Source organism: Cynocephalus volans, chromosome 9 (genome assembly GCF_027409185.1).
Source record: "Cynocephalus volans isolate mCynVol1 chromosome 9, mCynVol1.pri, whole genome shotgun sequence".
Lineage (NCBI taxonomy): Eukaryota > Metazoa > Chordata > Mammalia > Dermoptera > Cynocephalidae > Cynocephalus > Cynocephalus volans.
The window spans coordinates 75,061,731-75,075,580 of NC_084468.1; the positions used below are offsets into that span (position 1 = coordinate 75,061,731).

General features: G+C 38.3%; 1 protein-coding gene across 7 annotated transcripts in view; it reads left to right on the top strand.

Annotated features, from left to right (window-relative positions):
• Positions 1-13,850, top strand: part of AFF1 (ALF transcription elongation factor 1) — a 178,905-nt gene that overhangs the window by 131,958 nt on the left and 33,097 nt on the right. For 5 of the 7 annotated variants that reach the window (XM_063108745.1, XM_063108746.1, XM_063108747.1 and 2 more), the window contains 3 exons: positions 2,624-2,710; positions 3,815-3,851; positions 7,259-7,310. In XM_063108745.1, coding sequence (XP_062964815.1) covers positions 2,624-2,710; positions 3,815-3,851; positions 7,259-7,310 — 176 coding nt within the window. The remainder of the gene's footprint in view (positions 1-2,623; positions 2,711-3,814; positions 3,852-7,258; positions 7,311-13,850) is intronic. The other 2 variants (XM_063108748.1, XM_063108749.1) reach the window with 1 other exon arrangement.

The following is a 13,850-nucleotide window of genomic DNA, read 5'->3' on the forward strand; positions in this document are numbered from 1 at the left end:
TGGATTTTTAAGGATTTTGGAATATTTGCGTTATCCCGATTTAGCATCCCTAATCTGAAATCGTGCAGTAAGCATTTCCTTTGAGTGTCATGTCTGCACTCAAAAAGTTTTGGATTTTGGAGGGGGAGGGTTTCAGGCTTTGGATTTTGGATTTTTGGATTAGGGATACTCAACCTGTGCTAGTAGACATTACCCCAGTGCAATATTGTGGTGATGCTAGTTCTGTGAGTGGTAGCTTTATTATTTGTATGTTCATTCATTTATTGGACAGCTATCCATTAAGCCTGCAGATACTTTTCTAGGCACTGAGATGCCATAGTGAAGAAAAAAGTGTCTTTGCTTTCGTGGAGGTTATAGTGGGGAAGGCAAATGTATAATGTCAAGTGTTTATGGGTGCTACGAATAGTGAAACAGTCCAGTGAACAGAGAACTAGGCAGAGGAAGGAGTCGGTGGAAAAACCAGAATCCTTCAGTTAGGAACAAGTTGGTGTACTAGAGAAACAGCTAAAACTGAACAGTGTGTTCAGAGCAAAATCAGCAAGGAGGAGGAGGAGGAGACAGCAGCTGTGGGGCCTGGAAGGCCAGGACTGAGGCAGGTGCCAAGTGATTGGCCGCCATCCATGTGATAAGTCATTGTTTAGGTAGGGAGTGAAAACATGGCCCCATTCTTTCTGGACAGACTCCTGTCCTTAGTAATGGCCCCAATTCTCCTAAGGCCTCTGTCCCTCTAGTAAGTTAGTCATTTAGGGAGGTATATAAATTCTTTCAGACTACCAGGGAGCCACTTAGGGTCTGAAAGAATTTATGTACTTTCCAACTACCTTATTTAATAGCTGGGGCAGCTTTAGGGGTTGAGAGTACAATGGATGTTGTTTGGGAATAATTACTGACTAAACGTCATAGATACTGTTGAGATTCTACAGAAATTCTTGGGAAGCATAACGATGAGGCTTTCAAATGTCCTCTTAATTATTACATGTTTTTATATTGTAGCATTTTAATGGTTCCATACTTCAAAGTATTGTCATATAAATAAAACCAGCAAGTTTTCTCTTTGGTGCAGTATTGAAAATCTTTTAAAACTAGACTTTTATTAAAATTTGTAATGCTTTTAACTTATTAAGTGCCTTCTGTCTACCATGCATTCAAGCACTTTACATAAACTACCCTTACAACACTGAAAAGTATACACCACCTCTTAGAACTGAGGCTCAGGAGGTGCAGACATCTTATTTAGGCTGACACAGCTGGTAAGGGTTGGAATTAGGATTCCAGTCTAGGTCTCTGGCACTAGAGCTGTTCCTCTTTCCAGTATATTTCAGTTCGGGATTCCTGCTGTGTACTGAACAAAGCTGTCACTGTGCAAAGTCACTTCTGTCTATCCTCGGGCTCTAGCAGCCCACAGAATGGCAGTGGGGAACGGCAAGAGAGAATGTGCACAGAGCAGAAGTGTAAGTGTCTACTAGAGCAACCATCTCCAGCAGGCACAGGTGGCATTTCTAAGGAAATGGAGAGGTTGGCCAGCACTTTGGAAAGAATGGCCTGTTTAACATACGTAATGTGTTATATGGGCAAGGGAATAAACCATAATATGGGCTCATGAACTTGCTGGTAGAGAGTCCTCTGTCTGTTGGTAAGCCAGTTTGCCAGGCAGGTTTGACACTGTGGGGAGAGACTTTTTCTTTTAGACTGAGATGACAAAGGAGCCTGTAACTGGTGCTCTGCTCAGCCTTTGGCTTCCTGTGGTGCAGGGGCCTTGATGCAGTCATTCTAGACCTCAGTTTTCTAATCTGTAAACAAACAAACAAACGAAAACATTGGGGTAGGAGTTAATGATCTCCAATGCCAAAAGCATGTGTGCATGATTTGACACACCTTTTATCTGACATGTCTGTTTCCTATAACGTTTTTCCTTTTTTAGCAAAACAGACTTCATGAATGTGCTGAGAAAAGAATTTATGTCGAGATAAATATATTAATTTGCAAGTTTTAGAGATCTTGTCTTCAACCAAGAAAATAGTAAAAATTAAACTTAATGTTAAAGGAAGGTAATTTTTAAAGACCCTCTCCCCTCAAAAAGTTTTTATGTGCTAATAGTGTGTATCAGGGAAGGGTCAAATCCATTAAGACTCTCCCAAGTGGAACAAGTGACCTGAATAACTTGTTTGCTTAAGTCAAACAGGAAAATTCTTCTTCCTTTGAACTTAAATAATTCCAGGAAATGTAATAAAGATGCCGAGGGAGAAAAAAAGCATTGAGTAGAGACTGCTTTTCTAGTACAACCTGTCATTTATAGTCTTCGTAGTTCCATAAGCTCTGGCAATACCTGTTATAATTTATATGCTTTATAATATTCAGAGTGTTATATCTATCCATATTCTACACTTTTTCTTCTTCAAACTTATTTTTTTCAGTTTTGTAAGTTGGAAATCTTCAGCTTTTGAACATAGCCCTTTAAAAAGTAGGAGTTTTTAAAAGTAAATGAAATAACTTTTAAGATTGCATTTTTCATTTACCATTTACCATCAGTCCACTCTACATTAAGTTCAAAAAGTTAATTTAAGTAGCAGTGAATGTTCTGTTTATAATTTACTTTTTCTTCCCTTTCCAAATCTCTTTCTAGGAGATGACCCATTCATGGCCTCCTCCTTTGACAGCAATACATACGCCTAGTACAGCTGAGCCATCCAAATTTCCTTTCCCCACAAAGGTAATTCCTTAAAAGTAGAGCAGGCACTGCATCAACCTTAAGGAAAAGTTCTGAGGTATTGCTGTGAGCCAGATGATAAGGTATTGTTGAAATCTTTAGAGATAAAATTAAAATTCCAATTAATTTAGCTTCTACAGTGCTTCATAATGCTTTCAAATACTTTATTCTCCAACTTATGTTAGTAAGAACATCTTAGATTTGTAAAGCACTTAATAGCTCATAAAAGCATTCAAGACTTTTCAATATATTCTCTCATCAAGGGTTCTTATTTTAGAGATAGGAAAGCAGAGGTACAGGGAGATTGAGGTAGCTTGCCTGATTCCTAAATCAGAATTTAGATATATACATATACATATCTACATATACACATCTTACATACATACATCATATTCCCTAAATTTTCTTAAAGTTTAACGTGATCAGTTACACTAGTGCTGGTTTTAATACCAAACAAATGAACTGCTGACTTTGGTGTTCTCGTTACAGTATTTGAGAACAATGTACTGAAATGCTGCCATTTTCCTTTTTTTCTTTTTGGTTTGTACTTTGGATAACCTTCAGAATGTAGAAATAGCACTTCATATCTGTGTTCTGTCCAGCCTGGTATGCATGCACATTGTTTTATATATATTACTTTCCATGATACTGTTTTCAAAAGTTATATCTACACAAACCCAAATTTGCTGGAAGTCAGATATCTTACCTGTTTGCTAATGATAGTTTTTTTTTTTTTTTTTTTTAAGGTGATTTATTATTACTGGCTTTAAGGAAAGCATTAAACTCTGTGAACACCAACAGAGAAATACTAGGAAAGAACATAAGCAATAAAAAACTATTCTATGTAAAAATTAATCAGTGTTTGCAATCTGTGCATCAATAAAATAAGATTGATTGAATAAAGGGGTGGAGAGCTAAAAAGGTCATATAGCAAAATGTTAATATGGAATCGATAGTATGAGTATTCTCTGCACTATTATTTCTGTTTTTCTATATATTTGAAGGTTTCATAAGACTATCTTTTCAATACTAAAAACTTTACATTTTGCCCTCAGATTTATAATCATTAATATTTTAATAACTAGAGATTTTTATTTTTCTTTCTAGGATTCTCAGCACATCAGTTCTGCAGCCCAAAACCAAAGTAAGTAAATATCTGGAATTGTTGATTGCATTGGAGAATAAAGCATAGTTTTTACTGTTTTAATACAGAAGCATTAGTAAAAAATGCTCCAGCAGACTTGAGGTCTTCCTTTGTTGAAATAAACATAAAGCTGTTCATTAGGTGAAATTTCAGATTGTTGCAGAAAGTTAATGAAGATGTTTTAGTAAAATAATAAATATAATTTGGTATTACTGACACATATTAGTTATCTTGAATGTGTCAAAGTATCATAACCTAGGAATTGTATACAAGGATAGGTTGGGGTATTTTGTGTGATTCTTATATTTTAAAAAAGTAAGAAATTTTTATAAGGCATATAGCACATAGCCTCTCTAGCCCCCCCCCCCCCCCATATGTATTTGCCTTGTAATTCTTTTTTAGTCCCTTTATATGAATTGTAAATATTTGAGAACTCAGAAGGAAATGGAAGAAAGCTACCTGGATCCAGCCTTTCTCTTCAACAGTAACTCCTCAGAGCAATAACTTCTTTGTGTCCCAACTATGTGCAGGGCATGTCAAGCATTACAAAAATGACTAGGATATTTGCAATCATTTAGTTCATCAAACTATGATAAGGGGAATAGGACACTTTCATAGGTGAAGATAACATACATGCAGCAAGCAGGATGTGGTGATTGCCAAAGTTATGAAGTGTTAGTCTTCAAAGGATGGGAGGCCAAAAGTAGGGTGTATGATGTGCATGTGCACGTCATGAGAGGAGAGCTCACAGGTGTTCTGTAGAGGAGACTCTTCCTTCACATCTCCCCACCTCATTCTTCATCCTCACTTACATGTTTTTCCTTGGTTATCTTATTTGCAAGGATGTGAGGAGAGGAAAAAAGATGAGAAAAGCAAGAAACAGAATATCCTTCCTCTAGAACAGGGGTGGGCAAATTACAGCCTGAAAGTCAAATCTGCCCTGCAGCTAGTTTTTGTAAATAAAGTTTTTGAGGATGTAGCAATGCCCGTTCATTTATTATTCTCCAAGGTATGGCACACAAAACGTAGAGTATTTACTATCTGACCCTTACAGAAAAGGTTTGCTGTTCCCTGCTCTAGAGATACTGAACAAGATCTTTTAAAGAATTCATAACTAAATTTCCTCCAAATACAGAGAAATAAACCTGACTATACAGCCACAGTTTTGTATGAGTAGCAAGGTAAATTTAACTGAAATTGATGGCTGCTTGGGAAGATTGGGAAATCTTTATTCCCAACATCTTGGCAGCCAGTCCAAGGATAGATGACCAGTGGAGTGGCACAGATCTGAAGGTGGAACACCAACCCAGCTGTGGATAGGGTTGCTGTGCAACCCCCAGCCCCCTCCATCTGCTCGGGTTTCCAGTCATGCAGATTGCAGTAACCACTAGCTTACTCATGGCTCGCATTGCTAACTCTTGGTTTAGAAAGCACCTTTAATCCAAATTAAGCTGTTTGATTTCTCATTTTAGCAAAATATAGTTGAAGATGAACTGGTAAGCACTTGACCAGGGATGGATTACCCTGTAGCCTGTGTAATAGCGTGGGCTGATTCCTGGTTACTCTGAGAAATTGTCAGATGCTGCTGGTTCTCCTGGACATCTTTGCTCACCAGCTGCTTACCCCAGGGTTTTTTATGCTGCTGCCATTTTGTCTCTTTGTGCTCTGGGAACTTTGTTTATCTTTGTGGTAATGTGGCCTGTGTGGCCTGAAAAAGAGGAGTCTAGTTGTATGGATGAAGAGGGGATGGGGTATGGATGGATAAAGCTTTCAGTGACAAGTAGAGTATGACATAGATTTTTCAAAGTTTGCCCAGCAAGTAAATTCTCATTTCTTCAACACTGATCTTATGGTATGTATGTAGGATTAGTACATAGGTACTAGTCTGTGGAGAGGGGAAGTACAGGGATTTTATTTGTATGCCCCATTGTTCATGTCCACCTTGGCAAAAATGGCTGCCTGAGGATAAACAGAGTCTTTGGAACTTAGAGCCCAGTTCACGCTGACCATATGGGAGTCCCTGTGAGTGGTCAGAAGAGTGACTTTTGCCTTCTAATCTGTGGTCCTGATCCTAGCTTTCTAGACAGAAGGGGAGGCAATTTGAAAATACCATATAAGAACTGCTGCCACCATGAGGATAAAGTGATTAATTACAAGTATTCAAGGGTCTCCACGTGACATTTGTGTGAAGTATCACTCAAGCTCTGACTAAAAGGCCACTGCCGGTTCTGTTTCAGACCCGCACTACCTCATGTCTAGAAAAATACAGCTGCGTCCCAAGTGGTTTGCTGCCACCACCCTTAACAGTTCCTGCTCCCTTCTAGGTTATACCAGGTGTAGAATCTTTCTGAGGAATCACCATGTCCTGTCCCTGTTTAGAACATTGATGGTGTCTCATTTCCTGGAGGATATAGTCATAACTTCTTGTCCTGGCACTCGGAGCCCTCTAAAGTCTGATTTCCACCTGTCCTTCAGTGCTGTCTGCCCTGGATTCTGCATCTCACCCTTACCCTTTCCAAATCCAGGCTGTTCTAACTCCTCCTGTTGCTTTACATTTGCTCGCTCCTTCCCCTGCTTGAGGGCCCTCCTACCTTTCTCTCCCTCCTGCCTGCAGTTATTCTTTCAGAATCTCACCCATCCTTTGGGACACAGTTTATTTTGTTCTTTCTCTAATTCACCTTCTTTGGTCACGACCAATAGAGGAACCATTCTCTGGATTCCCAGGACAGTTAATTTACGCAATTGATTTGTGTACCTATCTCACACTTAGGTACACAAATCAATTGCGTAAATTAACTGTCCTGGGAATGGATAGTTGTGGGCCTGTCTCATGTCCCTCAGAAAGCTGGAAGCTCATTGCGGATTGGGCCTAATGGCTTAAACATATTGGTATCTACAGGCAGTCCTTACATATATAAGCTGTAGAGTGAATGAATTAGGGGGTGAGGATTGAATAATGGAGAGACAGGTGGGAGGGAGAACAGGATCAGCCAAGGACAGGCTGTAAAAAGGGATATAGCCACATCACTGTTATGTATATGAGGTCAGACCAGGTGTGGGGTGAGAGTAGCCCTGTTATGGTGCATCTACAGGAACCTGCATCAACCCTCATCAAGGACTGGAAAGTGTCCTCACACTTAGGAAAGTTACTGACAACGCGGTAGGGCACACTGCAAGCAATGCTTTTCAAAATATTTTTTCAAACTATTAAGAGTTTTTCGATTCTGAGCAAGCCTTCTACATGTTATCTTGTAATGGCAAGATTGGGCTGAGTGCAGTGTACAGCACTCTGGTTGACAGAATTTATACTAAATGTTTAGAGGTGGGAAGGATAGAAAAGGGAACTTTTAACTAAGGATCTCATAAATGTCATTGTACTGCTCTGATGATGTTTCCCTCCCCCACAGAACAATATGATACATCTTCAAAAACCCACCCTAATTCTCAGCAGGGAACATCGTAAGTAAAATGCTTTTGTTTATTAAAAGTTTATAGTATGACATTGTCATTTCCCATGTAAATCAATTGCTTAGATTTTTACTTTCTGCTTTCAAGCAATGACATTCATAAAATACTGCTGCATTGTAAAGGGAATAAATGACCCACATTTATATTTGGATTAAGTTCTCCTATTGAAGGTTTACACATCATAGGAATTTGCTAAGGGGTTTTCTGAAAAGAAGGATTTTTGAACCATTATTTACATATTAACTGTGGAAAATAGAAGCCCTTGACTTAAAATTTTAGTCTTAATAGCTTTAGCTTTGGGAAATAAGTTTTGGGGGATGTGCGCAATATAAGATTTTCTGCCACTTTTTTGACCTAGTTTTACTAATAAGGAGCTAGTGTGATTGCTCTGCTGTTCTTTATTAAGGCCAAGTAAGTCCAGATATATTTTGGGTTTGGGGAACATTTTAGACAACATATTAAAGATGTTTAACTCAGAATTTTGACCAGATCTGTCATTTCTTGATGGTATTGAACTATTATTTCTTTATTTTCGTACAACTAGAAGTGGGTATTAGTTACAAAGGCCTTTCTCTCCTTCAGTATCTACTCAGTCACTAATACTCTGAGCAGCTAGTCTCGGAGGATTTCAAATGGTCCAGGAGTTTAAGCTCCAACTTTCTTTTATTTGTGGGCACGATATTGTTCCATGTATTTTGAAAGGTGGGGATTGCTGTGGATTATTATAAAAACTGTATTGTTTAGCTTAACAGGTTATTTTATCTTCTCGCCATGATGGAATGTGGGACTGGGTAAATCATTGTTCCCAAGTGCCAGCTCCTTGATGCAGTTTGTTTTTATTTCCCCATAGCCAAATCAGGGAAAAAAGAACAATATAATGAGATTTTTTTTTTTGAAAGAATATTTATTGTAATTTGAAAGATGGATTTTTTGCATGTGATAAAAATGTGTTTTGTTTCTAATGTCCTTTGCTGGGGAAAAAAGTTAACCCTATGTTAGTTATCTCCTCCCTTTTTCATGTTTTCGTTTTTTCCTTTTTCTTTTCCTTTTTGGAAACTTTGCTGGCTCTTAAATTCTGAGAGTCTAGAATCACTGGCTTAGATTACATTTAAGGAGGGAGGAAGTTTGTTAAACCAGTTTGGGCTGGTGAGGAATAGAAGCTACACATGCAAGGACCACAGCTGCAAGAATTCTGTGTAAGCTCTGTAACTTCCCTACGGTTTTGCACCATGTGCTTTTTTGTAAAGGTTGGTAGTTGAGCCCTATACACCATGAAAAGCCCTGGCCATTGTCTTTGGGGCAGCCAGAAAGGAGCAGCTGAAGCCTGGGCATCCCACTTGGGTGTAAGAATAGAGGGGAAGGCTCATCTGTAAAGCGTACTGGTTGTTGTTGAGGTCATATCCCCATCTCTTATTCACAGTTCTTCGGCTCTCCCGAAAACAAGAAACAAATATTTGTGCTGGTCATTTATACATTTGTAGGTTTATATTAAGCTTTCAGCATCACAGAACATTCTTAATAGTAATTCTCAATACTGAATACCTGGCATTGCTAGAAAAAGATACACTTTATTTTCACTCCCGATTTATTTGATCAAATGAATGAGAATCCAGGGTTGTTTTAGCAACCTGCATACAGAATAAGGTCTTTTATATGTTTTTAGGAGGAAAGGTAGAGGTGTGCAATGAAGGAGAATAAGAAATATAGCTTCTCTTTTGTTTTCTTCTTCAGTAAGTTAATGTAAGAAATGTGAATTTGTAAGATTGGATACTGAAGGATTCCCATTCTTAAGTGAAAGCAAACAAACAACTGTTCCGTGCAATGTTAAAAAAAATCTGCTTATTTCAGAGTTATAGTCACCAAGACACATTAAACTAGTATGTAGATGATACTGGAATCCCTAAATATAGAATCACTTCCTTTCTGAGGTCCCCTGACTCTAAGTCACGATAGAATTATTGTTTCTTAGAATAGTCAGTTTAACTCTTGGATTAGTACATATTCTAGCTTCAGTAGACAATATTGTATAATCTCTTGCAGGACAGTATTTGACTTAACATTGTATACAAGTCCATGCTGAAAACTTTTGTTGAAGGGTTATTCTAATGAGGATATGAAATGAGAAAGATTTTATTTTATTTTATTTTTTAAAAGATGACTGGTAAGGGGATCTTAAACCTTGACTTGGTGTTGTCAGCACCACACTCTCCCAAGTGAGCTAACCAGCCATCCCTATATAGGGATCCGAACCTGTGGCCTTGGTGTTATCAGCACCATACTCATAAGTGAACCACTGGCCAGCCCCAAGAGAAAAATTTTAAATAATGTTAGAAATATTGGTAAAGTGCTAGAGGATTGTCCTCTACAAAGTATTCACCTTGGAACGATACATACTTAAATGATGCAGCCATTGCTTGAAATACTTTGGGAGCTCCCATTTAGAATAATATATACACCATCCTTGATTGGCATAGTTTATGTTCTGTATAAGAAAAATTATTCTCATCATTCTTTAACATGCTTTTGATACAAATTATATAAATATTCTCTGGGATTGGCTCCAGGTGACTTGGAGATATTTCTAGTAATTGCCTCTATTTGGTGTATAATTACTGAACACATGATGTGTGCTTGGTGCTGCTTTAGGTACTTAGGGAAACATCTTCCACATTTTGTAACTAAATGCAGGTGGCATATAATGCAGAACAAGTTGATGTGATATTGACAGGCTTGGAGGTGGAGTTTTTTTTGGGTGGTAGTCACACTTCAGGGAGAGAGGTCAGGAAAGGTCTCTCAAAGGAGGTGACATTTGATCTGCAGCCTGAATGAAGAGTCTCTGAGGGCATTTGAGAACTTCAGGAAGTAGTTCTTTTTGGAAGTGACTACTTTGAAGGAGTTCACTTGCATACACAAAACCTGGTTTTAGAGGATCCTTAAGGGTTCATTTAAGCCTCAGTTTTAACCATAAATGCTAATTTACTACAGTAAGTGACACTGGACTAATTTAAACATGGAATGAAAGATTGAATGAAGTATATTTTAATTTGCTAAGAATCCGTTTGCTTAGGGTCAATTTGTACATTTCATCCTCTCTGGGATGCTAGGGTGTTATTCCGACAAGATGTGGCCTACTTCCACAGGAATATTCATATCTCCTCCACCCCACCCCTGCCCAGCCTCCAAGACCGGATGTCCAGAGCCTACCCCCTACCACTCTCCCTCCCTATATGCAAGTTCACTTTTCATTCTGGCCACGTGTGCCTCTGTGCTGTCTTCCATGCCCTCTCTCTACAACACTTGTCACTCTCTCCACAACACTTTTACTGCGCTCCCTTCCTCCTTTTAGGTTCCTCTTTGGGTGCCCCCTTGTCAGTGCATCTTCCCTAACTATCTTATGCAGAAGAGCAGCCCACAGCCATCCTTTCTCTTTGATCCTTTTCCCCCCCCATCAGCTCATTGCCCATTGAGGAAGTGTGTATTTTAGTTTATTTCCTGCCTCTAGACCGTAAGCCGCACAACAGCAGGGATTTTTTTTTCTGCTTAGAGCTGTATCCATACATAGGATGTAGAACAGTGCCTGGCACATAGTAAGTGCTCAGAATAAATGTGGAAGGAAAAATATTACACATAACCTTCATTGAATACTCGTAAGCAGTATTTAATAGGCATGATTTTAAGTAATTTTCTAGATTTTGTTTCTAGTTGAAAGTGTCACTCTTGTAGTATCTTATTTGTTATACTTACTGATTTAGTATTATTGATTTAACTAGATTTTTCTTCATTCATAATCTTGTGATTTTCCTCATTTCCTCATTTTGCCTCAATCTTCATTTCATCCATGGAGTTTAAATAATCTTATACAACTCTGGCAATAGTTGTTACTTTATAAACATTAAGCTCTCTCACTATAGTAAATCAAGTCAGTCTCCCCTCCATCTTGTTAGCCTATAGTCTCCTGTAGACAGTCTCTCCTTGAGTTTGAATTCTGCCCTCTCTGCCAGCATTATTTGCAGAGTTCCTGTTAAATATTGTGTCACAACTGCTTAAAATCTGCTTTTTCACTTTTGCATTTATTTTATGTGGAGCCCTTCATAATTTGCAACCTCTCATTGTCTCTTACAAGGCATTTGCAGTCCTTATTTCTGCCATGTATCAAAGAAGGAATCAAAGTCTTTGGAATTTAGAATTTAGGGATTTCTGGATCTGCCTTGGAGCCCAACCTGTATCTCCTGCCATGCCCATTCTGTCACAAATCAAGTATAAGTTTGTGAGATTCTGAAAGTTTTATATTCTCACATGCTCGTTAGTGGTTTCTGAAAAGTATGACTTTCTTTCCATTTTAAGCACACCTAATACCATGGTTGTGACTTACTTATTGCAAATAACTACAGTGAGCTTGCCTACCTTTGCTCTGTCACACATAAAATGATCATAAGAAATGTTAAGCCAAGAAATAAGTTTATTTAAATAACTTTTGGGTTCTGCCTTGAGGTGGTACAGAATATTGGCGGTGAAAGCTTCGGGCAAGCCCAGCACTAAGAAATGGAAAAGAAAGAAAGGTTTGTCTTTATGAGTCTTCACATGGTAACAATTGGACTGACTCACTGGAGCGTGCCTGCCAGAACCTGTACATGGCGCCTTGAGCTCGGCTAGAACAGCTGCCTGAAGAATGCATTTGTACAAAGCATTTTGAGAATTGTTTGTAATCTTTAGGTAAAAAGTTTACGTAACCAATAATGTAAAATGTGGTTAAACCTACATGGTGGTTCAAAGAGTCGCTTTACCTGAGCAACTTGGCTGCTTTTGAACAGTGCCAGAAAAGCCCATACGGTGCCATATGCTTTGAAACAACTGCCTTGCCTTGGAGTTTGGAAATGAAATTAGTTATTTGACTAGTTTAAAAAGCATATACAGTTTAAATTTATTTTCATAAGAGAAAAATAGTTTACCTCCAGCAGGATAGTTTATTTTGTTTTAAATCAAGGGCTTTCTCTTTGTGGCATGTGGAGCTTAGATTTAATTTCATCAGTAGGGTTTTCTAACCTTTGTATCATATGTTGGCCAGAGCAAAGGAATCTTGTATCAGATGGAATGGATTTTGTATCCTGGCTTGGTATGTGCCAGCTTCATGATCTTGGGCATATTAAGTGGCTGTCTTCCTCATTCATGTTTAGGATATGGGGGTTAGTCCTAGCCCCCACACAGGGTTGGGAGGATAGGCAATGCCTATAAAGTTCTGATCACATAGGGGCACAGGTGTGTGATACTGTTACTTATTCAGCAAAGTGGGTGCTATTCATTCAGTCAGCTTTTTAGGATATCTGTCAAGTTCTTGACATAGAGGATGTGAAGATGAAAATGACTTGACCCTGCCTCTGAAGTTTCTGATTCAGAAGGAGGTGGCACATGGCTTGGGCCTTCTGTTCTCTTGACCTACGTTTTACTGGTATGAATGAGACTGGGTCTAAGAGATTTTGATTCTCTTTTAGTGGGTGCAAAGATGCTCACCCAGGTGTGCTGCAATTCACCTCATTCTTCATATTCAGGGACTAGTTCTTCACATATGGTATGTGTTTAGCCTCAAATATAATTGTTTGTGGGACAAGCAGGATACCAATTCCTTTAAAAATCCTTCACCTGTCATCAAACTACATTTTCCTCAACTGTATGGATTCTATTTTAAAAGGTCATAATGACATTCATGATCAGTTTTCTGTATTAGCAAGATTTAGTCATGATTTTCAAGTAGCTTTTTAACTGTAGATGTAGTACTTTTTTTCTGAAGTTTTTGATTAAATAAAAAAAAAATTTTTTTCCCTCTTTTTCCCTCTTTTCCTCCCCACCCCTGTCACTAATAGTGTGCTGGTTTGTTGAGTCACCCCTCTGGTGATAGAACAAACCCTTGTTTCTGGAAGATTCTGTGGTTGCTGTTTGCTGGGTTGGCAGACACTGACAATAAACATATGTCTGCTGATTCTCATGTGAGATATGTTTATTCTTTATCAAATAAATTATACTCACAAATTGTGATGGCGAAATACTTAGTGTGTAAATGCCAAGAACATCCTTGGAATAAGTGATGGGTTTTGTTTGATCTTATTTGCTTATTTCTTTTTGAGTGTTTCTTCAGAGGTATCTTTTGCAATCTTCTTTCAGAGGTCACTGTCCCCATTCTTTAGGTCCGAATAGATTTTGTATCTGCTGGCTTATTTTGTTACTGTCTTCATAATTCTCTGAAGGGGAAGTTTTCAGATCCTGGGAAAGCATTTTCATGGTACCTGTTACCCTGAAGAGTAAGTGGATCTAAAAGTCAGAACTTTCTCTAACTTTCTGACTTTAGGAGAGTATATTTATGGAAGTTAGGTGTTTAGTAGCTATGTGAAAAAAGTTATGGGATTTTCAATCTTCTGCTTGAAATAAGAAGTATGGTTGTGTTACAGGATCATTGATGTTACAGGAAATTAAGGCAAATCAGTTTATATAAAACAAACCCAGTGACTAAGAAACATAGAGGTCCATTTACTATAGTTT